This window comes from Ctenopharyngodon idella, chromosome 2 (genome assembly GCF_019924925.1).
Source record: "Ctenopharyngodon idella isolate HZGC_01 chromosome 2, HZGC01, whole genome shotgun sequence".
Taxonomy (NCBI): Eukaryota; Metazoa; Chordata; class Actinopteri; order Cypriniformes; family Xenocyprididae; genus Ctenopharyngodon; species Ctenopharyngodon idella.
Window position 1 is genome coordinate 3,699,812 of NC_067221.1, and position 25,922 is coordinate 3,725,733.

Here is a 25,922-nt window from a genome sequence, read left to right on the forward strand (position 1 = left end):
TCAATCTCCCATATACAGTAATGTGTCCATTTGTACTGTTAAAATTGATATATGCCATACAGACAAAGTGCAGTCTTGGGCAGTTTCAATCACTGTCATAAAAACTAGCCATAGTTTACAGATGAAATATTCATCACTGTTATATTGACAACATGGCTAAGCATTTTGACTATCTTGTTCGAGAACAATGACACAAGGACTTGTCATTCTGACAGCACTGATATGTTCACTGACATAAATACTTGCTTTTGAAAGATGAACTAAGGATTTTGAGCAAGTTACAGGCTTTTGCAGGTAATCCAGTTTGTTGTGCTGTTTGTACAAATTGTTTCTAGAAATGAACATACTGTTTTGCAAATTGTAAGGATGATTCGAGAAATGTGCCAAAGCAACTGAGAAAAACTGTAATATGTTAGACATCAACATCACTTTCAGTGTTTCAATTATCTAAAACTGTAGAGCTGTGAAAGTCTTTGATCTGAATGATCCACAACATGAGAAAAATGAGAAAATTAAAGTTTGGGAATGACCTAATTAAAGTCCAGACTTCAACTCATTGTGAGATATTGACTATAAAATGTTTTAGTTTAAACTGTTAAAGTGATTTTAAGCATTTTGATTCTTGTATGTGAAGAATGTTACTGACCTCAATCTCTCCAGTTTACAGTGTGAATCCTTCAGTACGTCACATAAGAGCTTCACTCCTGTGTTTCCTAGTTCATTCCCGCTCAGGTTCAGCTCTCTCAGGTGTGACGGGTTTGATTTCAGAGCTGAAGTCAGGATGACACACTGTTTCTCTGTAAAACTGCATTCATACAGACTGAAGACAGAAAGAGAAAATGACTCAAATCCATGTTCAGTTCATGTGTGAGTTAAATGAATCATGAATAAATGTCATACAGTCACTAATAAACCAGCAAAAACATGGAAACTTAATGATAGAAACGAACAAACCAAGACAGGAGCATTTGAGGATACTAGTTACAATCCAAGTCTGGATCCGTCCTCACTCCCAAAAATAAGTGAATTTATCACTCTAGATTAATATAAAATTGTGTTTTATCTCTCCTACATGTTACATGGTATTCTGGGTGGTTGCTAGAGTGTTGCTATTTGGTTGTTAGGGTATTCTGGGGGTTTGCTATGAGATAGATAGATAGATAGATAGATAGATAGATAGATAGATAGATAGATTAAATGAGTTTGAATGAGTTTCAATGGATTAGAAATAGTTCACAGAATGTCAGTTTAATTGAGTCTAATGGGCTTCAGTGTGTTTAAATGTGAATTTTGTCAGTTGGAGTTTGAACAGTCGTGGCTCATCTGAACATTCCATCAGTGAAAGTCAATGGGATTTTTCCGAGATTTAATAGTCATTTTTAGGAAAACCGTAAGTCCGATCAGTTAGAAAAGATAAAGCACACTAAGTCAGAACAGTCTGAAGGTTTGAGCCGAATTTGGTAGTTCTAGCTTTAAAGCTCCAGGAGGAGTTAAAGTCAGAAATGTTAGTCTCAGAAAAATAAGTTTAAACAGCATTTCAGTAAAGCTGGGCACACATTTAACGACTAGCTAAAACATCCTAAGACTGAGCTCAACACACAGCGATTGTTTCCTGCGACTGAAGCAGATTTAAATACTTACACACGGAATCTGAACACCGACTGTAATCGCCGACTGAACGCAACTGGCTCTGACTGGACGCGTTTGAGCGCGATCAGTCATAAGTATCAATTTACATTCATAATCGGCCTTACAATCGTTAAAGTCGGCATGAAATCAAAATTGACAACTCTTATTTTTTTATGGAATATTGTAGTATTTATTATCAATAATTTATCCGTGCACTTCATTATTTTTTTTAAAATTCATGTGCCCTCGTAATCTTTAATCAAAAACATTAACCTGCTCTCCCCCTCAAAACGACTCATCGTCTCTTCCTGTCACATGCTATAATGGCGGACACACACCGTCAGTCAGTCTCTCTCTCGCTGTTTAGTGCCGTTGATCGTCCTCGTCATCCTCAATAAATGAGGTTCTTACAGTAATGTGAGGGTGCTCGCAGTGAGTCCGGTGGAGAGAAATTCCCAAACAGGCATTCAGATCTGCCTCTATTTTATTAGCAACACCCAACTTCCAACGATCCAATCAATTCCCGAAGTAAGAAATCAAGTACCGCCCTCTCATTTCAGATGCCGTTTCACTCAGATAGACGTCACAGTAGAGAAGAAAAGACAATCGCAACTTCCGCTTCATGCCGACTTTAAGTGTGTCCCCGGCTTAAGTTGGCTTTTCCAAGCCCAAGCTTTACTCACCCTCAAGCCATCCTAGGTGAATATGACTTTCTTCTTTCTGATGAACATAATCAAAGAAATATTAATAAATATCCTGACGCATCCGAGCTTTATAATGGCAGTGAACGGGATCAATGAGTATAAGCTGAAGATCCACATCCATCCATAATAAACGTACTCCACACAGCTTACAGCTCGTTCAAAACAACCCGCAAATGCATTGCAAAAAAGCCCGACCAACCAGGTTGGATGGATGTGGATGGAGACACTTTCTTCAGCTCATACTCATTGATCCCGTTCACTGCCATTATAAAGCTCAGATGTGTCAGGATAAAAAGTGAAAGTCATATTCACCTAGGATGGCTTGAGGGTGAGTAAAGCTTGAGCTAATTTTCATTTGAAAGTGAACTAATCCTTTAAATAAAACCATTTCTGAATCTTTCTTCAGATGGAGATGCAGCGCTACAAATGATGTGACTTGTGCCCTGTTGACTTAAAATAAATTAAACGGTAAATACAGTATAATGATACTAACTGTAGTTTCTCCAGCTTGAATTGTGGGTTCATCAGTAGATCACTGAGGTTTTTCACTCCAGAGTTTCCTAGTTTATTCCAGCTCAGGTCCAGCTCTCTCAGGTGTGACGGGTTTGATTTCAGAGCTGAAGTCAGGATGACACACTGTTTCTCTGTAATTCTGCATCCATACAGACTGAAGACAGAAAGAGAAAAGACAATGACTCAGATCTATGATGATCAACTAACATGTTTAGCTTCATCCAGCAGACTTTTGCTGACAAATAAACAGGGATATCCAGGTGCAGGTAACATGGAGAAAGACGACACATTGTTCATTTAAATATACTACGACATTGTAACAATACAAAGGTTGAAATCATCAATCTATTAATGTTAGTTTACACATTCATTTCATCTCATCTTTAAGGTTGTTTCGTGTCAATGTCACTCTTGGTTTGATCACTGGGACAAATGTGTTTATGTCGGTTGTTTTCAGACACATTGTCGACTCACTAACACTTTACAATAATCTTTCATTTGTTCACATTAACTACATTAGTTAACATGAACCAATGATGGACAATACTAGTACAGCATTTAATAACATTAATGTAAGTTTCAACATTTACTAATACAGTTTTAAATACAAAAGTTTTCTGTTAACATTAGTTAATCCACTGTGAACGAACATGAACAATGAATAATTGTATAAACGAACATTAACAGATTAAGGAATGAAAGTATTTCCTGAAGCAGAAGACAATCAAACAAGTTTTGGAAAAGGTTCATCTGCTTTAGTGCTGCACCGTGAGGCAGTGTCACGTCTGTTCTGGGTTTAGTTTAGTTTATGTTTTCATGTCTTTTATTTTGTATAATTCTCACAGTCTTACTCCTCATGTGATCTTGTCATGTGCTCCCCCTGTTCATGTGTCATGTTCTGATTGGTTCCTTGTTTCATGTGTCACGTTTTTATTGGTTCATTGTGTTCAGGTGTTTCTTGTTTGTTCATTAGTGTCTGTGTGTATATATAGCCCTCATGTTATCATTGTCTTTAGTCTGTCTTTGTTCCCTGTAACTGCTGTTGGTGAGGTTTATGTTCATGTTTCTTAGTCAAGTCTTTATTCAAAGAAATGTGAACAAAAATTAAAATAACAAATAAAGTAGTGGTTGCAAGATGACGCTTCAGAGACACATGATGATCAATGGAAAAATGGTGCAGGAAGTTTAGTTTGACAGCACCAAAATGTGTGTTACATGGTTCATGATACATTAACATACACAAATAAATAAATAAATAATTAGTTCTGTGAAGTATTTATGTTCAGTGTTGTTTTATAAATTTTCATAGTTTTGTAACTGGGCAATGCTGTTGTTGAACATATGAGAAAAAACAAAGTTTTTTGAACCGGATAAAAAGGTGAAAGTGATTAAGGTGGACTGGACAGAGAGAAGTGGAAGTGCTTGTGTAACACGAGAGGGAAAAAACACATTGTTCCGCCAAAAATGAACACCTTCTCGAAGCTCTTCACTCAAACGAGGCTTCGAACGTCACCGGTGACGTCATTTCACTAAAACAATACAAGCCTCGATACGGAGCTCCGGCGGGAAGATCCTGATGTTCCCGACACAAGCTTCGAAGCCTCGATATCAGGAGTAACATCACTAGAATAAAGCTGCACTTGTGTTCAGACAACTTGCCTTCGGTGGATCTTATTACAGGCAGATTCTGATCACAGATTTCTAAAATGCACTTGTTCAAAAGTTACAGTAAATGCTGCACCAAAATTAGACATTTTACATTTTGTGAAATACAAACATTAAACTGAAAGCAGTTATGAACAGTTCTGATGTCACAAAAAACATTGTTTCACACCAGCAATCAGTAAACATGATCACATTCAGCAGTCGTGTTCAAAAAGAGCATCAATATATACACACTTATATTTAATTTACACAGAATTAACCTGTGAAAGTTAGGAAAGACATCTCTGTGTTTATAGTGCAGCTGTTTTTTCAATCTATCACTTATTTGAAGAGTTTTCTAAGCTCTGGAAGAAAACCATTGATCTCCCTCTACAGTAACTGAAATAATTAAATTATTAATTAAATATTTAAAGCTTGATGTCACATTTAAATTGTGTTTTTAATTTCCTGTTTAATTGTATTTCTTTACATTGTTGTGGCTCTGTGTGACACTGAGAAAAAAAAACTGCTCTGACTGAAATATGTGAGGAAATATTAGTCATATTACATTTAAAAGTAATGTAATGTTTTAAATAAATGAACAATACTCACATCAGTGTGTTGAGTTGACAGTGTTTATCCTGCAGTAGAGCAGCGATCTGATTCACTCGTGTGTCTCCTAGTTCATGTTCACTCAGATTCAGCTCTCTCAGGAGTAACGGGTTTTTACCCACAACTCTCTCCACATACTGACAGGCTTCATCTGCAGCAGCACTCAAAAACCTGCAGAAGAGTCAATTCAGTTCTCAACTAAATGTCTGTTGCATTACAAACATGATTGATAAGATAAAAAAACTCAATTATTGTACTAAAGACAAGCTCTAGTTAGTTATTTAGATGTAACACTTTTCTTTGAACATTTAAATACACAAATAAATGAAGAGTTCATTTGCAAAAACAGTTAACTCCATTTTTATTAATTCTCACAAATCATGTTTTTTTATTGTGCATTCCAAGTAATATCAATCAGACTGCAGTTGGGTTGTTTTGATTAAGTAATAATAACTCCAAAAAATAGAGGTAAATTAAAAAATTTAAGTTCATTGAAAGTATGTTTTTTTATATTTATTAAAAGTTTGTTCTTTAGCAAAAGCAGATTTAACTCCACATTTCATGTTTCAGAGTTAAACAAAACCAAATGATTGCATTTAAAACACACTCAAACACACGTGTGCACACAAACGCGCACACTAACAAATTGACACACACACACACAAACACACACGCGCATCCACACACACACACACAGGGTGCGAACTACGGGGGAGCTAGGGGGAGCTCGGCTCCCCTTAATAAGACATGGGCTCCCCTGAAAACGTGATTTGTGAAATTTTGGGGGATCTCAAAAAATATTGACAATGTGTCATTTTGACATGCAATTTCAGTTTTGTGTAATGTGATCATTGTGGATTATTATGTGTAAAATTGCAAAAATATCATTCATTCATGCATGATGGCGATTTAAACCTAATTCACTTCAATTAAGAAAATACATGCCATTCTTGTCATGAGCATCAAGGTGTGGGGGCGCTGCGGTGCAAATTCCACTCATGTTTAGTATATGTTAACTCAAAGATTCGTAGAAAAAATATAAACATTGGAGTTTGTGGTCGATTCTATGTTAAGGTAAGGCATGTTATTCTGTGTGGCTGGGTTGTTATAGGTCTGCGTGACTCTCGACGTCTTAGGCCTAATTGAATGGAGGAATTTTGGTATTCTTCTGTAGCCTGACGAAAACTTTAACCGTTGCTCATGTGAACTCAAAGACAGCCTGATGCTTTGTTTATAGACTATTTGTGGGTGGCTGTTTGTTGTTTCACCTATCAATTTGCGTCGATAAAGTATAATAGGGTAAATCCTGAATTGTGATTTGTCCTATATAGTGCTTGCATAAAGCAAGTGGTGCATACACTTGTAGCTGTTATGTATTTTTGTAAGTCATTCCCTGCGTTCCATTCGGAAGGGCTCATGCCCTAACCCCTTCAAAGGGTTTACCCTCCGGAGTGAGAGCTTCGAAGGGATGAAGGGTGTAGGGGTCAAAAAAACTCTTTTTTTGGAACGCACTTCTGCGTCATCTTAACGAGACAATCAAGGAGGCGCCATTCATTTTTTTTCCTCATGGTGTACTCTTTGTATTAATAAGCATTCATTTACTGTAGTAATATAAGCTACTGCCAGTCTTATACGATAAATATAATGTATATTGTGTCTATGTATTTGAAACATTTGAATGGACTGATAAAGGGAGCTGTAAAGTATTTTTGTTTAAGTATAATGTTATTTTGACCATAATAATGAACCAAATCTAGCTCGTATAAATATTACAGTAGTATAGAAAAATACTATACATACATTTATAGGTCAAATCGAACTCGAGCCTCCTGTACCCATTCTGTGACGTAAAACAACTTCCCTGTGCAAAGGATCATGAGGGCCTGAAGTGTCCATCAGTTGTACCCTTCGAAATCCTTCATTCCGAAGGGCCCTTTGAAGTGGCCAGTTTTGAGCACTTCGGTTTGGAACGACCCTTCAATATGGCGGCCATGATTATTTTCACTCCGAAGTGCCCTTCGGAGGGCGATATATCCCGTTTGGAACGCACCAATTGTAAGTCCTCTTTTTGTAAGTCCTCTTTGAGGACTTTTCAGAAAACAATTTGACTGAAAGTTTATCTAGGATTTTTAATGAGAAGTCTGCACAAAAACAAAATTGTGCATGTTAATTGTCAAGGTATACCATACTCCAGAATAGCACATATACTGACCCATAATGTCTATTTGACCTGTAGCTTGAACCACAACTAAACTGTGTTGACGGTTATCATCATCATGCAGAACCTGCAGCATCTGATCTGATCTTGATCATTTTGATGCAACAAATTGTCCAGCTTATTGTGTAACTAAAATAATATATTTGTTATGAATATTTAGCCTGAATATAACTAATTTTGATAATTATTTCATCCCGTCTCACCTCAGTGTCTTCAGTTGACAGTTTGGATCCTGTAGTAAATCACTGAGCTCCTTCACTCCTGATTGTCCAGGATCATTTCCTGTGAGATCCAGCTCTATCAGGTGTGAAGGGTTTGATCTCAGAGCTGAAGCCAGAGCTTTATAACCTTCTTCTGTTACACTGCAGTTAGAGAGTCTAGAACAGGAATGAAAACATTCAGATGATTAATCAGTTAAACCTGAACAATAGAAATCCTCAAAGTGAATTTTATTTTGTTCTTTGTACAAAAGTATTGAAAGTTAGTTGCACAAACTGAGAACTGAATATGGAGGCAAACAAAAGACACAGAGAACTTTACAGTTTTTCTCAGTCACTTTGGCACATTTCTCAGATCAGGACTGAAATTTTCAAAACTACTTGTTCAACCTCCACAACATCTAGTCACTTGTACATCATAAAAGCAGTTTCTCGTTCTTTTGAACAAATTGCAAATGCTTTGGTACATTCATGCAACTGATTATGTACAATTGTCTGCTATTTCCTACATTATCAATTGCTAATGTCATGTTGCTCAAAATGTATTATATGGTTCTCTGTTGAATAGTCTTACCCCTCAAAACATCTAGTCATTAGTTCATCGCACAAGTCATTAAATGCAAAATGGTTGACCTAGTTATCACAATGTGTCAAGTATATTATTAGACTTTTGTAAATGTGTCCTGAATTGATGAATTTTGCAGGTGAATCCTGAATTTCACTAATGTATTCAGGGGAATGTAAAGCATTAGATCAACCAATGACCCAACCAGTTCTCTAAAGCAGCTAAAAGATGCACGTCATGAATCTTCAACTGGAAAGCATATATAGACAGAGCACAACACAAGAGTTACAATTTCTGATAATGGAAGAACATCATGGAAACAAACAGGGTCAACAGCTGGAAAGAAGAAGAGGAGTAAGGATGTGTGGTAGAAGGGTAGAGAGGCAAAACAGAGGAAGAGGTAGATAAGGCAAAGGGCGTAGGCACGTTTCTAGTGAAATAAGGACCACTATTGTAAACAATGTTTTCAATCATGACCTTATACAATGGCTTATGAAGGTCTAAAGGTGCAGCTGAACGTTTGGAGAAAAACCTTTTCCTCAATCATTCAAGCATTTCATAGACATATCAGGTATGTATTTCAGCAATGTGCACTGCACACTAATGTGGTATGCGAGCTATAATCTTAATATTACAGTAGCATTTTTACACTTACAGTAGCACATTACACTTGCTTTACACATACAGTATAGCAGGCTAAATGAACTTTATACAGATACATACTATACACATGAACACATATATACAGTGTATGTATATAGTCTTGTCTTTTTTATCACAAGGACATTTTACAGTGATTTGTTGACAGACCAACAGTAAATACAAAACTGTGAATCCTGTCTAGTCTTTTGCAATCAATCTCCCATATACAGTAATGTGTCCATTTGTACTGTTAAAATTGATATATGCCATACAGACAAAGTGCAGTCTTGGGCAGTTTCAATCACTGTCATAAAAACTAGCCATAGTTTACAGATGAAATATTCATCACTGTTATATTGACAACATGGCTAAGCATTTTGACTATCTTGTTCGAGAACAATGACACAAGGACTTGTCATTCTGACAGCACTGATATGTTCACTGACATAAATACTTGCTTTTGAAAGATGAACGTCTCGGTTACAAAGGTAACCCTCGTTCCCTGAAGGAGGGAACGGAGACGTACGTCGGACAGACCGACGAATAGGAATCTCGCTAGAGAGGCCAATCTACTTCGAGTGTAACTACAACGAGCCAATGCACATTGGCATGCAATCATATGCATCAGCTGCTCGCCTCGCAGCGCGGGTATATAACGAGCAGCAGGTGCGTTGCATCTTCAGGTTTTCGCTGAGGAGCCGAACCGGATAGGCGGCAGCATCAGCGGGGTACAGCGACTGTGGCGACGGGACGTACGTCTCCGTTCCCTCCTTCAGGGAACGAGGGTTACCTTTGTAACCGAGACGTTCCCATTCAGTCGGTCACGTTCGACGTACGTCGGACAGACCGACGAATAGGAATCCCTACCAAAGCGCCACAGGGGCTGCCCTCTTCCAGCGCTCTGTTGTAAGCCACCTGAACCCCCTTGCCTACGGACGGTGGGACAGGGCTAACACAGAGAGTGTCAATCACTGCTGTTCCCCAAAACCCATTCAGTGAGACTATTGGATAACGCTGGGAAAGCGTACCCTTCCGCTGGGAAAGGAACGCTGCGGAAGCCACATCCTTCCCGAAGGAGTTAAGTGGAGAAGTACATATGGACTAACCCGTAGGCTGTACTACATATGGAAGAACTGGGGTGACTCCAACTCGATGAGAGGTGGGTTCTCCCAGAGGGAAAGACACAGGCTTCGTTTAGGAGCAACCGTGGAACTAGACATATGGGATCCCAGTAGGGTCACACATATGGTACCCAGCCTAAACCCGGTTCTCAAGGATACAACGGAGTATAGGCCTAGCGCCAGACGCTCCGCCACGTCGGCTGCCGAAGGGAGATCGGAGGACTCAACAGGGTCTGCCTTGTAGGGACTCTCTGGAGAAAAAAGCGCATGTAAGCGCAGCAAGCCGACACTAAGCCGGGGCCTCTCCGTGCCTCTGACCTGAGGTGAGAACACGGGAGGAGACCGGCTCGACACGAAGGCTATAGAATCTAGCGAACGTGTTAGGTGTCGCCCAGCCCGCAGCTCTACAGATGTCTGTAGCGAGGCGCCACGAGCCAGCGCCCAGGAAGATGCGACGCCTCTCGTGGAGTGCGCATGCAACCTGAGCGGGCAGGGCATGCCCTGAGCTTGGTAAGCCAGGGCGATGGCATCCACTATCCAGTGGGCCATCCTCTGCTTGGAGACAGCCTTTCCCTTCTGCTGGCCTCCGTAACAGACAAGAGCTGGTCTGAGGTCCTGAAGCTTTGAGTTCTGTCTATGTACAGTCGCAAAGCGCGAACTGGACAGAGCAAAGCCAGGGCTGGGTCTGCCTCCTCCGAGGGCAGCGCTTGCAGGCTCACTACCTGGTCCCTGAAGGGAGTGGTAGGAACCTTGGGCACAAGCCAGGCCGGGGTCTCAGTACCACATGGCCGTCACCCGGCCCGAACTCCAGGCACGATTCGTCGACCGAAAAAGACTGCAGGTCCCCTACCCTCTTGATGGAGGCCAATGCAACCAGCAGCAAAGTCTTCATAGACAGAATCTTTAAGTCTGCTGATTGCAAGGGCTCAAAGGGAGCAATCTGAAGTGCTCTCAGCACCAGAGCAAGGTCCCAAGAGGGTATGGAGGGAGGACGAGGAGGATTTAACCGCCTCGCCCCCCTAAGGAACCTGACGACCAGGTCGTGCTGACCAACAGATTTGCCATCTATGTGGTCATGATATGCGGAGATAGCAGCAGTATGGACTTTGAGGGTGGAGGGGGACAGCCTACGCTCCAACCCCTGCTGCAAGAAGGAAAGCACGACACCGATCGAGCATCTTCGGGGGTCCTCTCGACGAGAAGAACACCACTCGACGAACAGGTTCCACTTCAAGGCGTAAGCCCGTCTCGTAGACGGAGCACGTGCCGAAGCGATGGTGTTAAGTACCTCGGGGGGTAAGTCACCTAGAACCTCCGCGTCCCGTCCAGGGACCAGACATGGAGTTTCCAGAGGTCTGGACGCGGGTGCCAGAGAGTGCCCCGTCTCTGAGAAAGAAGGTCCTTCCTCAGAGGAATGGGCCAGGGAGGGGCTGTCGCGAGGAGTGAGAGTTCTGGGAACCAGGTCCGGTTGGGCCAATAGGGCGCAACTAGCAGAACCTGCTCCTCGTCCTCCCTGACTTTGCACAGGGTCTGTGCAAGTAGGCTCACTGGGGGAAACGCATATTTGCGAAGGCCCCGGGGCCAGCTGAGCGCCAGTGCGTCTGTTCCGAGTGTTCCCCGGACAGGGAGTAAAACAACCGGCAATGGGAGGTTTCTGGTGAGGCAAACAGGTCTACCTGAGCCTCTCCGAACTCTCTCCAAATCAGCTGGACCACCTGGGGGTGGAGTCGCCACTCTCCTGGCCGCGCAGCTCGTGATAGCTCGTGGGCCACACGGTTGAGCACACCGGGAATATGAATGGCACGAAGCGACCTCAGATGCTTCTGACTCCAGAGGAGGAGATGGCGGGCGAGTTGCGACATGCGACGGGAGCGTAGACCACCTTGACGGTTGATGTACGCAACGGTCGCAGTGTTGTCCGTCCGGACCAGTACATGCTTGCCCCGTAGCGGCCCTTTGAGGCGGCTCAGGGCAAGGCGTACCGCTAGCAACTCGAGGCAGTTGATGTGCCAATGCAGATGGGGGCCCGTCCAACCCCTGACACTGCATGCCCGTTGTACGTGGCACCCCAGCCTGTGGCAGAGGCATCCGTGAATACCACAGCATGCCGGGACACCTGCTCTAGGGGTACTCCAGCCCGAAGAAACAAGGGGTCCGACCACGGGCTGAAGGTTTGGCGGCACTCCTGAGTGATTGCCACCCGGAACGTGCCGCGTTGCCACGCCCATCTCGGGATCCGGCCGTGGAGCCAGTGTTGAAGCGGTCTCATATGAAGCAGACCGAGCGGGGTTACTGCCGCTGCGGCTGCCATATGCCCCAGGAGCCTCTGAAAAAATTTCAGTGGAACCGCTGTCCTGCCGTTGAACGTATTCAGGCAGTTCAACACCGACTGAGCACGTTCCTCTGTGAGGCGTGCTATCTGTTCGACCGAATCCAACTCCATACCGAGAAAAGAGATCCTCTGCACCGGGGCGAGTTTGCTCTTTTCCCAGTTGACCTGAAGACCCAACTGGCTGAGGTGTCTGAGCACCAAATCCCTGTGTTCGCACCACTGATCCCGGGACTGTGCCAGAATGAGCCAGTCGTCGAGATAGTTAAGGATGCGAACACCCTGTTCTCTCATGGGAACAAGGGCTCCCTCCACGACCTTCGTGAAGACGCGGGGAGACAGGGCCAGCCCGAAGGGTAAGACTCTGTACTGATATGCTTGACCTTCGAACGCAAAAACGCAGGAATGGCCTGTGTCGCGGAAGAATCGAACATGAAAGTACACGTCCTTCAGGTCGATCGCTGCAAACCAATCCTGGGGACGGATGCACTCGAAAATGCATTTCTGCGTGAGCATTTTGAACGGTAGCTTGTGAAGGCTCCGATTCAAAACTCGCAGATCCAGGATCGGTCGTAACCCACCGCTTTTCTTGGGTACAATGAAGTAGGGACTGTAGAACCCTGACCTCATATCGGCTGGAGGGACCGGCTCTATCGCGTCCTTCGCCAGTAGGACCGCGATCTCCGCACGCAAGACACGGGCATCGACAGCCTTCACTGCAGTGAGGTGGACACCCCTGAACTTGGGGGGACGCCGGGCGAACTGAATCGCATAGCCGAGCCCGATGGTCCGAATGAGCCAGCGAGACGGACTGGGGAGCGCTAACCAGGCTCACAGAGACCGTACAGGCGGGATCAAAGGGACCGCAGGCGTACCCGCAGTGAGGCAGCGAGGTGGAACACAGGGACGCAGCTCGGGAGGCTCTCTCTGCGAGGCGGCCCGAAGCGGGGTCAGAGTGTGCTGTGCAACACCTACCTGGTTCCACGGTTGGGCAGGGGGCGCAGGAGAGGCTTTGCTGCCTTCTCGACTGCACGCTGCTGCCCTCTGGCGAAGGAAGAGGGGGATGAGAGTGGTGAGGCTTTTCTCCTCCCACTGCTCTCCGAGCCCTCTTCAGACCCAGAGATGGAGGAACTGCTCTCTTTTTGAAAATTTGGGTACCGCTGGCTGTTGGACCAGCGGGAGAACAGAAACAAACCCAACCAACAGGATTTACCACCCGGCCCTCCTCCGGGGGGGGGAGAGCAGCCCCACCCGTCTCTGGGTCACCCGTCTCAGGGGTGATTTTTCACTAACCACTTAAACAGTAGCAGAGACGGGAGGTGTCATCTTCCTGCAGCGGACACAGTAGAGCAGACTGGGCCGGAGTTTTTTTTTTTTTTTATTCTGCAGGGGACGACACCCTTGGCGACGAGCAGACTGAGGGCCCACGAGGAACTCAACGGTTTGTCGGGGGAGGCTCCCCGGTCTGCCACTAACTGAGGAGAACTGCTGGGCTCAGTCCCCGACAGTGTCACCGAAAAGGCCACCTTGTGAGATGGGAGTGTCGAGAAAGCGTTTAGCTTGACGACCTCTTGCACCTCAGCAAGGTAAGCCAGGGGGGCGCTTCTGGACCACTGAGGTGGACATCGTCTGGCCGAAGGCCTGCGCCGTGACTTTGATCACGGTTAGTCAACAAGCGCAGCTCAACCCCGGCTCAGAACTACCCTCATGCATAAAGAGTGCCTTGGCCTCACATGCAGGGTGGGTGTGGTCTGTGAACAGCCACCCCACCCATAAGGGTAGTGAGAGAGTAAAAACTTATGCAGATTTTGGCACTTTTGGCATTCCATATTTATGGCACCAATATAGCTCCATACTGCCAAGTTTTTCATGCACACCCGGAACACCCGGGAAAGCATGGCTGTAAACTCTGAATCTGAGTCAGCATAAGCACACACCATTACAGTGGGCAGCGTCACCCTCATTTCCAGAGCATAACAGCCCTCTCTCCGATGCTGCAATCGACATCTGACCCTCAGCTGGAGCCCTAAATGGAATGCTAGGTTCCCCTATGAAGAGGACCAGCAATCCAATCCAGAAGCTGCACAGCATGTAATGCGCTAGAGGGAGGGGCCCTAGGGGGTTGGTTCCCCGAAGGAACCCCTCAACCTCAAGACACCCAAGCCATTTCACCAAAGTAGACCTCTTCTGGTGCACCAGAGAGGGCGCTACAATGGAGATTAGGCAAGGAGACCGCGCATCTAGAGCGCCGAGCGAGCGCTGGGTTGCCGTGACAACCCGCGCTGCAGCCCGACAGCTCGACGGCACACGACACGCAGAGGAGCGAGAGGTTTGCTCTCGCTGATCTCCGCGGTCTCCCAGAGTGTCGGGCAGACCCGCGGCTGTGCTTTTACACACAAGCGGCAGCTGGCCAACAACAGAGGGGACTCAAGCTTCCCGGAGAAAGAAGAGTCACGACCGGCGTGTCGACGTGATCATGTTCTCATACGAAAACATGAACTACCCACGAACATCGTTTCAGCACGCGCCCAGACATGTGAAACAGTGATCGTGGCCGTCAGTGAGGACAGGAAACGACCGCATCCAGAAACACACAAATAGAATGTCATCTTTAAAAAGACGCAAGCTCTATTTGTGTAAGCTCTTTTAGGGACTTTACTCTTTTAGAGTGCTGAAGCATGCAGGGGAACGGCCGCCGCAACACAGACAGGGATTGTGTGCAGCCTGTCGTGTGCTCTTTCTCTCTTTGAAGGCGCTCACTCTTACCAGCCGTAAAAACGGCTTTCAGCGCTCGAAGCGCACCGTACCGGCCGTGAGAACAGCCTTCTGACGCTGTCAAAACAGCTATTTGCTCTATAACGGCAAACGAAACAAAAAACAGAAAATAAAGAGAGGACGTCGGCCCCGCTGCTGTGCTGTTCGACCATAAACTTGACTCGTCTTCTAGCAGACACTTGCTTGCAGAGAACAGGAACAAACACCGTTCGGCTCCGAAGCGAAAAGCTGAAGATGCAACGCACCTGCTGCTCGTTATATACCCGCGCTGCGAGGCGAGCAGCTGATGCATATGATTGCATGCCAATGTGCATTGGCTCGTTGTAGTTACACTCGAAGTAGATTGGCCTCTCTAGCGAGATTCCTATTCGTCGGTCTGTCCGACGTACGTCGAACGTGACCGACTGAATGGGAACTAAGGATTTTGAGCAAGTTACAGGCTTTTGCAGGTAATCCAGTTTGTTGTGCTGTTTGTACAAATTGTTTCTAGAAATGAACATACTGTTTTGCAAATTGTAAGGATGATTCGAGAAATGTGCCAAAGCAACTGAGAAAAACTGTAATATGTTAGACATCAACATCACTTTCAGTGTTTCAATTATCTAAAACTGTAGAGCTGTGAAAGTCTTTGATCTGAATGATCCACAACATGAGAAAAATGAGAAAATTAAAGTTTGGGAATGACCTAATTAAAGTCCAGACTTCAACTCATTGTGAGATATTGACTATAAAATGTTTTAGTTTAAACTGTTAAAGTGATTTTAAGCATTTTGATTCTTGTATGTGAAGAATGTTACTGACCTCAATCTCTCCAGTTTACAGTGTGAAACCTTCAGTACGTCACATAAGAGCTTCACTCCTGTGTTTCCTAGTTCATTCCCGCTCAGGTTCAGCTCTCTCAGGTGTGACGGGTTTGATTTCAGAGCTGAAGTCAGGATGACACACTGTTTCTCTGTAAAACTGCATTCATACAGACTGAAGACAGAAAGAGAAAATGACTCAAATCCATGTTCAGTTCATGTGTGAGTTAAATGAATCATGAATAAATGTCATACAGTCACTAATAAACCAGCAAAAACATGGAAACTTAATGATAGAAACGAACAAACCAAGACAGGAGCATTTGAGGATACTAGTTACAATCCAAGTCTGGATCCGTCCTCACTCCCAAAAATAAGTGAATTTATCACTCTAGATTAATATAAAATTGTGTTTTATCTCTCCTACATGTTACATGGTATTCTGGGTGGTTGCTAGAGTGTTGCTATTTGGTTGTTAGGGTATTCTGGGGGTTTGCTATGAGATAGATAGATAGATAGATAGATAGATAGACAGATAGATAGATAGATAGATAGATTAAATGAGTTTGAATGAGTTTCAATGGATTAGAAATAGTTCACAGAATGTCAGTTTAATTGAGTCTAATGGGCTTCAGTGTGTTTAAATGTGAATTTTGTCAGTTGGAGTTTGAACAGTCGTGGATCATCTGAACATTCCATCAGTGAAAGTCAATGGGATTTTTCCGAGTTTTAATAGTCATTTTTAGGAAAACCGTAAGTCCGATCAGTTAGAAAAGATAAAGCACACTAAGTCAGAACAGTCTGAAGGTTTGAGCCGAATTTGGTAGTTCTAGCTTTAAAGCTCCAGGAGGAGTTAAAGTCAGAAATGTTAGTCTCAGAAAAATAAGTTTAAACAGCATTTCAGTAAAGCTGGGCACACATTTAACGACTAGCTAAAACATCCTAAGACTGAGCTCAACACACAGCGATTGTTTCCTGCGACTGAAGCAGATTTAAATACTTACACACGGAATCTGAACACCGACTGTAATCGCCGACTGAACGCAACTGGCTCTGACTGGACGCGTTTGAGCGCGATCAGTCATAAGTATCAATTTACATTCATAATCGGCCTTACAATCGTTAAAGTCGGCATGAAATCAAAATTGACAACTCTTATTTTTTTATGGAATATTGTAGTATTTATTATCAATAATTTATCCGTGCACTTCATTATTTTTTTTAAAATTCATGTGCCCTCGTAATCTTTAATCAAAAACATTAACCTGCTCTCCCCCTCAAAACGACTCATCGTCTCTTCCTGTCACATGCTATAATGGCGGACACACACCGTCAGTCAGTCTCTCTCTCGCTGTTTAGTGCCGTTGATCGTCCTCGTCATCCTCAATAAATGAGGTTCTTACAGTAATGTGAGGGTGCTCGCAGTGAGTCCGGTGGAGAGAAATTCCCAAACAGGCATTCAGATCTGCCTCTATTTTATTAGCAACACCCAACTTCCAACGATCCAATCAATTCCCGAAGTAAGAAATCAAGTACCGCCCTCTCATTTCAGATGCCGTTTCACTCAGATAGACGTCACAGTAGAGAAGAAAAGACAATCGCAACTTCCGCTTCATGCCGACTTTAAGTGTGTCCCCGGCTTAAGTTGGCTTTTCCAAGCCCAAGCTTTACTCACCCTCAAGCCATCCTAGGTGAATATGACTTTCTTCTTTCTGATGAACATAATCAAAGAAATATTAATAAATATCCTGACGCATCCGAGCTTTATAATGGCAGTGAACGGGATCAATGAGTATAAGCTGAAGATCCACATCCATCCATAATAAACGTACTCCACACAGCTTACAGCTCGTTCAAAACAACCCGCAAATGCATTGCAAAAAAGCCCGACCAACCAGGTTGGATGGATGTGGATGGAGACACTTTCTTCAGCTCATACTCATTGATCCCGTTCACTGCCATTATAAAGCTCAGATGTGTCAGGATAAAAAGTGAAAGTCATATTCACCTAGGATGGCTTGAGGGTGAGTAAAGCTTGAGCTAATTTTCATTTGAAAGTGAACTAATCCTTTAAATAAAACCATTTCTGAATCTTTCTTCAGATGGAGATGCAGCGCTACAAATGATGTGACTTGTGCCCTGTTGACTTAAAATAAATTAAACGGTAAATACAGTATAATGATACTAACTGTAGTTTCTCCAGCTTGAATTGTGGGTTCATCAGTAGATCACTGAGGTTTTTCACTCCAGAGTTTCCTAGTTTATTCCAGCTCAGGTCCAGCTCTCTCAGGTGTGACGGGTTTGATTTCAGAGCTGAAGTCAGGATGACACACTGTTTCTCTGTAATACTGCATTCACTCAGACTGAAGACAGAAAGAGAAAAGACAATGACTCAGATCTATGATGATCAACTAACATGTTTATCTTCATCCAGCAGACTTTTGCTGACAAATAAACAGGGATATCCAGGTGCAGGTAACATGGAGAAAGACGACACATTGTTCATTTAAATATACTACGACATTGTAACAATACAAAGGTTGAAATCATCAATCTATTAATGTTAGTTTACACATTCATTTCATCTCATCTTTAAGGTTGTTTCGTGTCAATGTCACTCTTGGTTTGATCACTGGGACAAATGTGTTTATGTCGGTTGTTTTCAGACACATTGTCGACTCACTAACACTTTACAATAATCTTTCATTTGTTCACATTAACTACATTAGTTAACATGAACCAATGATGGACAATACTAGTACAGCATTTAATAACATTAATGTAAGTTTCAACATTTACTAATACAGTTTTAAATACAAAAGTTTTCTGTTAACATTAGTTAATCCACTGTGAACGAACATGAACAATGAATAATTGTATAAACGAACATTAACAGATTAAGGAATGAAAGTATTTCCTGAAGCAGAAGACAATCAAACAAGTTTTGGAAAAGGTTCATCTGCTTTAGTGCTGCACCGTGAGGCAGTGTCACGTCTGTTCTGGGTTTAGTTTAGTTTATGTTTTCATGTCTTTTATTTTGTATAATTCTCACAGTCTTACTCCTCATGTGATCTTGTCATGTGCTCCCCCTGTTCATGTGTCATGTTCTGATTGGTTCCTTGTTTCATGTGTCACGTTTTTATTGGTTCATTGTGTTCAGGTGTTTCTTGTTTGTTCATTAGTGTCTGTGTGTATATATAGCCCTCATGTTATCATTGTCTTTAGTCTGTCTTTGTTCCCTGTAACTGCTGTTGGTGAGGTTTATGTTCATGTTTCTTAGTCAAGTCTTTATTCAAAGAAATGTGAACAAAAATTAAAATAACAAATAAAGTAGTGGTTGCAAGATGACGCTTCAGAGACACATGATGATCAATGGAAAAATGGTGCAGGAAGTTTAGTTTGACAGCACCAAAATGTGTGTTACATGGTTCATGATACATTAACATACACAAATAAATAAATAAATAATTAGTTCTGTGAAGTATTTATGTTCAGTGTTGTTTTATAAATTTTCATAGTTTTGTAACTGGGCAATGCTGTTGTTGAACATATGAGAAAAAACAAAGTTTTTTGAACCGGATAAAAAGGTGAAAGTGATTAAGGTGGACTGGACAGAGAGAAGTGGAAGTGCTTGTGTAACACGAGAGGGAAAAAACACATTGTTCCGCCAAAAATGAAACCCTTCTCGAAGCACTTCACTCAAACGAGGCTTCGAACGTCACCGGTGACGTCATTTCACTAAAACAATACAAGCCTCGATACGGAGCTCCGGCGGGAAGATCCTGATGTTCCCGACACAAGCTTCGAAGCCTCGATATCAGGAGTAACATCACTAGAATAAAGCTGCACTTGTGTTCAGACAACTTGCCTTCGGTGGATCTTATTACAGGCAGATTCTGATCACAGATTTCTAAAATGCACTTGTTCAAAAGTTACAGTAAATGCTGCACCAAAATTAGACATTTTACATTTTGTGAAATACAAACATTAAACTGAAAGCAGTTATGAACAGTTCTGATGTCACAAAAAACATTGTTTCACACCAGCAATCAGTAAACATGATCACATTCAGCAGTCGTGTTCAAAAAGAGCATCAATATATACACACTTATATTTAATTTACACAGAATTAACCTGTGAAAGTTAGGAAAGACATCTCTGTGTTTATAGTGCAGCTGTTTTTTCAATCTATCACTTATTTGAAGAGTTTTCTAAGCTCTGGAAGAAAACCATTGATCTCCCTCTACAGTAACTGAAATAATTAAATTATTAATTAAATATTTAAAGCTTGATGTCACATTTAAATTGTGTTTTTAATTTCCTGTTTAATTGTATTTCTTTACATTGTTGTGGCTCTGTGTGACACTGAGAAAAAAAAACTGCTCTGACTGAAATATGTGAGGAAATATTAGTCATATTACATTTAAAAGTAATGTAATGTTTTAAATAAATGAACAATACTCACATCAGTGTGTTGAGTTGACAGTGTTTATCCTGCAGTAGAGCAGCGATCTGATTCACTCGTGTGTCTCCTAGTTCATGTTCACTCAGATTCAGCTCTCTCAGGAGTAACGGGTTTTTACCCACAACTCTCTCCACATACTGACAGGCTTCATCTGCAGCAGCACTCAAAAACCTGCAGAAGAGTCAATTCAGTTCTCAACTAAATGTCTGTTGCATTACAAACATGATTGATAAGATAAAAAAACTCAATTATTGTACTAAAGACAAGCTCTAGTTAGTTATTTAGATGTAACACTTTTCTTTGAACATTTAAATACACAAATAAATGAAGAGTTCATTTGCAAAAACAGTTAACTCCATTTTTATTAATTCTCACAAATCATGTTTTTTTATTGTGCATTCCAAGTAATATCAATCAGACTGCAGTTGGGTTGTTTTGATTAAGTAATAATAACTCCAAAAAATAGAGGTAAATTAAAAAATTTAAGTTCATTGAAAGTATGTTTTTTTATATTTATTAAAAGTTTGTTCTTTAGCAAAAGCAGATTTAACTCCACATTTCATGTTTCAGAGTTAAACAAAACCAAATGATTGCATTTAAAACACACTCAAACACACGTGTGCACACAAACGCGCACACTAACAAATTGACACACACACACACAAACACACACGCGCATCCACACACACACACACAGGGTGCGAACTACGGGGGAGCTAGGGGGAGCTCGGCTCCCCTTAATAAGACATGGGCTCCCCTGAAAACGTGATTTGTGAAATTTTGGGGGATCTCAAAAAATATTGACAATGTGTCATTTTGACATGCAATTTCAGTTTTGTGTAATGTGATCATTGTGGATTATTATGTGTAAAATTGCAAAAATATCATTCATTCATGCATGATGGCGATTTAAACCTAATTCACTTCAATTAAGAAAATACATGCCATTCTTGTCATGAGCATCAAGGTGTGGGGGCGCTGCGGTGCAAATTCCACTCATGTTTAGTATATGTTAACTCAAAGATTCGTAGAAAAAATATAAACATTGGAGTTTGTGGTCGATTCTATGTTAAGGTAAGGCATGTTATTCTGTGTGGCTGGGTTGTTATAGGTCTGCGTGACTCTCGACGTCTTAGGCCTAATTGAATGGAGGAATTTTGGTATTCTTCTGTAGCCTGACGAAAACTTTAACCGTTGCTCATGTGAACTCAAAGACAGCCTGATGCTTTGTTTATAGACTATTTGTGGGTGGCTGTTTGTTGTTTCACCTATCAATTTGCGTCGATAAAGTATAATAGGGTAAATCCTGAATTGTGATTTGTCCTATATAGTGCTTGCATAAAGCAAGTGGTGCATACACTTGTAGCTGTTATGTATTTTTGTAAGTCATTCCCTGCGTTCCATTCGGAAGGGCTCATGCCCTAACCCCTTCAAAGGGTTTACCCTCCGGAGTGAGAGCTTCGAAGGGATGAAGGGTGTAGGGGTCAAAAAAACTCTTTTTTTGGAACGCACTTCTGCGTCATCTTAACGAGACAATCAAGGAGGCGCCATTCATTTTTTTTCCTCATGGTGTACTCTTTGTATTAATAAGCATTCATTTACTGTAGTAATATAAGCTACTGCCAGTCTTATACGATAAATATAATGTATATTGTGTCTATGTATTTGAAACATTTGAATGGACTGATAAAGGGAGCTGTAAAGTATTTTTGTTTAAGTATAATGTTATTTTGACCATAATAATGAACCAAATCTAGCTCGTATAAATATTACAGTAGTATAGAAAAATACTATACATACATTTATAGGTCAAATCGAACTCGAGCCTCCTGTACCCATTCTGTGACGTAAAACAACTTCCCTGTGCAAAGGATCATGAGGGCCTGAAGTGTCCATCAGTTGTACCCTTCGAAATCCTTCATTCCGAAGGGCCCTTTGAAGTGGCCAGTTTTGAGCACTTCGGTTTGGAACGACCCTTCAATATGGCGGCCATGATTATTTTCACTCCGAAGTGCCCTTCGGAGGGCGATATATCCCGTTTGGAACGCACCAATTGTAAGTCCTCTTTTTGTAAGTCCTCTTTGAGGACTTTTCAGAAAACAATTTGACTGAAAGTTTATCTAGGATTTTTAATGAGAAGTCTGCACAAAAACAAAATTGTGCATGTTAATTGTCAAGGTATACCATACTCCAGAATAGCACATATACTGACCCATAATGTCTATTTGACCTGTAGCTTGAACCACAACTAAACTGTGTTGACGGTTATCATCATCATGCAGAACCTGCAGCATCTGATCTGATCTTGATCATTTTGATGCAACAAATTGTCCAGCTTATTGTGTAACTAAAATAATATATTTGTTATGAATATTTAGCCTGAATATAACTAATTTTGATAATTATTTCATCCCGTCTCACCTCAGTGTCTTCAGTTGACAGTTTGGATCCTGTAGTAAATCACTGAGCTCCTTCACTCCTGATTGTCCAGGATCATTTCCTGTGAGATCCAGCTCTATCAGGTGTGAAGGGTTTGATCTCAGAGCTGAAGCCAGAGCTTTATAACCTTCTTCTGTTACACTGCAGTTAGAGAGTCTAGAACAGGAATGAAAACATTCAGATGATTAATCAGTTAAACCTGAACAATAGAAATCCTTAAAGTGAATTTTATTTTGTTCTTTGTACAAAAGTATTGAAAGTTAGTTGCACAAACTGAGAACTGAATATGGAGGCAAACAAAAGACACAGAGAACTTTACAGTTTTTCTCAGTCACTTTGGCACATTTCTCAGATCAGGACTGAAATTTTCAAAACTACTTGTTCAACCTCCACAACATCTAGTCACTTGTACATCATAAAAGCAGTTTCTCGTTCTTTTGAACAAATTGCAAATGCTTTGGTACATTCATGCAACTGATTATGTACAATTGTCTGCTATTTCCTACATTATCAATTGCTAATGTCATGTTGCTCAAAATGTATTATATGGTTCTCTGTTGAATAGTCTTACCCCTCAAAACATCTAGTCATTAGTTCATCGCACAAGTCATTAAATGCAAAATGGTTGACCTAGTTATCACAATGTGTCAAGTATATTATTAGACTTTTGTAAATGTGTCCTGAATTGATGAATTTTGCAGGTGAATCCTGAATTTCACTAATGTATTCAGGGGAATGTAAAGCATTAGATCAACCAATGACCCAACCAGTTCTCTAAAGCAGCTAAAAGATGCACGTCATGAATCTTCAACTGGAAAGCATATATAGACAGAGCACAACACAAGAGTTACAATTTCTGATAATGGAAGAACATCATGGAAACAAACAGGGTCAACAGCTGGAAAGAAGAAGAGGAGTAAGGATGTGTGGTAGAAGGGTAGAGAGGCAAAACAGAGGAAGAGGTAGATAAGGCAAAGGGCGTAGGCACGTTTCTAGTGAAATAAGGACCACTATTGTAAACAATGTTTTCAATCATGACCTTATACAATGGCTTATGAAGGTCTAAAGGTGCAGCTGAACGTTTGGAGAAAAACCTTTTCCTCAATCATTCAAGCATTTCATAGACATATCAGGTATGTATTTCAGCAATGTGCACTGCACACTAATGTGGTATGCGAGCTATAATCTTAATATTACAGTAGCATTTTTACACTTACAGTAGCACATTACACTTGCTTTACACATACAGTATAGCAGGCTAAATGAACTTTATACAGATACATACTATACACATGAACACATATATACAGTGTATGTATATAGTCTTGTCTTTTTTATCACAAGGACATTTTACAGTGATTTGTTGACAGACCAACAGTAAATACAAAACTGTGAATCCTGTCTAGTCTTTTGCAATCAATCTCCCATATACAGTAATGTGTCCATTTGTACTGTTAAAATTGATATATGCCATACAGACAAAGTGCAGTCTTGGGCAGTTTCAATCACTGTCATAAAAACTGTAGCCATAGTTTACATCTGAAATATTCATCACTGTTATATTGACAACATGGCTAAGCATTTTGACTATCTTGTTCGAGAACAATGACACAAGGACTTGTCATTCTGACAGCACTGATATGTTCATTGACATAAATACTTGCTTTTGAAAGATGAACTAAGGATTTTGAGCAAGTTACAGGCTTTTGCAGGTAATCCAATTTGTTGTGCTGTTTGTACAAATTGTTTCTAGAAATGAACATGTTTTGCAAATTGTAAGGATGATTCGAGAAATGTGCCAAAGCAACTGAGAAAAACTGTAATATGTTAGACATCAACATCACTTTCAGTGTTTCAATTATCTAAAACTGTAGAGCTGTGAAAGTCTTTGATCTGAATGATCCACAACATGAGAAAAATGAGAAAATTAAAGTTTGGGAATGACCTAATTAGAGTCCAGACTTCAACTCAGACTAATTGTGAGATATTGAGTATAAAGTGTTTTAGTTTAAACTGTTAAAGTGATTTTAAGCATTTTGATTCTTGTATGTGAAGAATGTTACTGACCTCAATCTCTCCAGTTTACAGTGTGAATCCTTCAGTACGTCACATAAGAGCTTCACTCCTCTGTTTCCTATTATATTCCAGTTCAGGTTCAGCTCTCTCAGGTGTGACGGGTTTGATTTCAGAGCTGAAGTCAGGATGACACACTGTTTCTCTGTAATACTGCATCCACTCAGACTGAAGACAGAAAGAGAAAATGACTCAAATCCATGTTCAGTTCATGTGTGAGTTAAATGAATCATGAATAAATGTCATACAGTCACTAATAAACCAGCAAAAACATGGAAACTTAATGATATAAACAAACAAACCAAGACAGGAGCATTTGAGGATACTAGTTACAATCCAAGTCTGGATCCGTCCTCACTCCCAAAAATAAGTGAATTTATTACTCTTAATTGAATATATAGGATCAATATAGAAACAATAGAAAATTAACATTTAAATGGACTGTTTTCATTATTAATTTAAGAAAATCTTACACATTCATAGATTAAGTCATTAGAGTGTAATTTACAATCTCTAAATACACATTTTGTTTAATAAAAGAAGATTTAGTGAAAAGTACCATTAGTCCAGTATAAATGTAACATTTCAGAATAATCTATTTGTGTAACAGTTTTGTTGTGTTTTATTATCATGGTGTTGCTGTCTGTGTGTGTTCCCTAGTTAGTGTTCTTGGTTGTTAATTAGTTCCTGCAGCTGTTCTGTTTTACCTTGATTACTCTGTCTGTGTATTTAAACTCTTAGTTCTGTCTGTTCATTGTTCTGTCGTTTATGTTGAAGTGGTTGTGTTTTATCTCTCCTACATGTTAGATTTGTGATTAAAGACAGTGTTATTGTATTCTTCATCGTCGTGAGCTTCATTACAACCAGCCATTCATGACAATTTGTTACTCTGTTTTTTAGTCTGTTCTCACTTCTGTCTTGTTTCACAGCAAAGATTTGTCAGATTCCAGCATATGAAACACTTTTATAGCCACAAAGTTTAAAATGCTTTAAAGTTTAATGCTCTTTTTACTGATACACATACAAATCCGTTAACTAATACCATTTCTGAATCTTTCTTCAGATGGAGATGCAGCGCTACAAATGATGTGACTTGTGCCCTGTTGACTTAAAATAAATTAAACAGTAAATACAGTATAATGATACTAACTCTAGTTTCTCCAGCTTGAATTGTG

The 25,922-nt window shown here is 41.2% G+C and overlaps 1 protein-coding gene across 1 annotated transcript in view; it reads right to left on the bottom strand.

Annotated features, from left to right (window-relative positions):
- The window catches only part of LOC127522225 (uncharacterized), an 884,749-nt gene that overhangs the window by 839,471 nt on the left and 19,356 nt on the right, over window positions 1-25,922 (bottom strand). The window contains exons 11-13 of the mRNA XM_051911962.1: window positions 17,960-18,133; window positions 2,827-3,000; window positions 647-820 (exon numbers count right to left, since the gene is read on the bottom strand). Of these exons, the coding sequence (XP_051767922.1) occupies window positions 647-820; window positions 2,827-3,000; window positions 17,960-18,133 (522 nt within the window). The remainder of the gene's footprint in view (window positions 1-646; window positions 821-2,826; window positions 3,001-17,959; window positions 18,134-25,922) is intronic.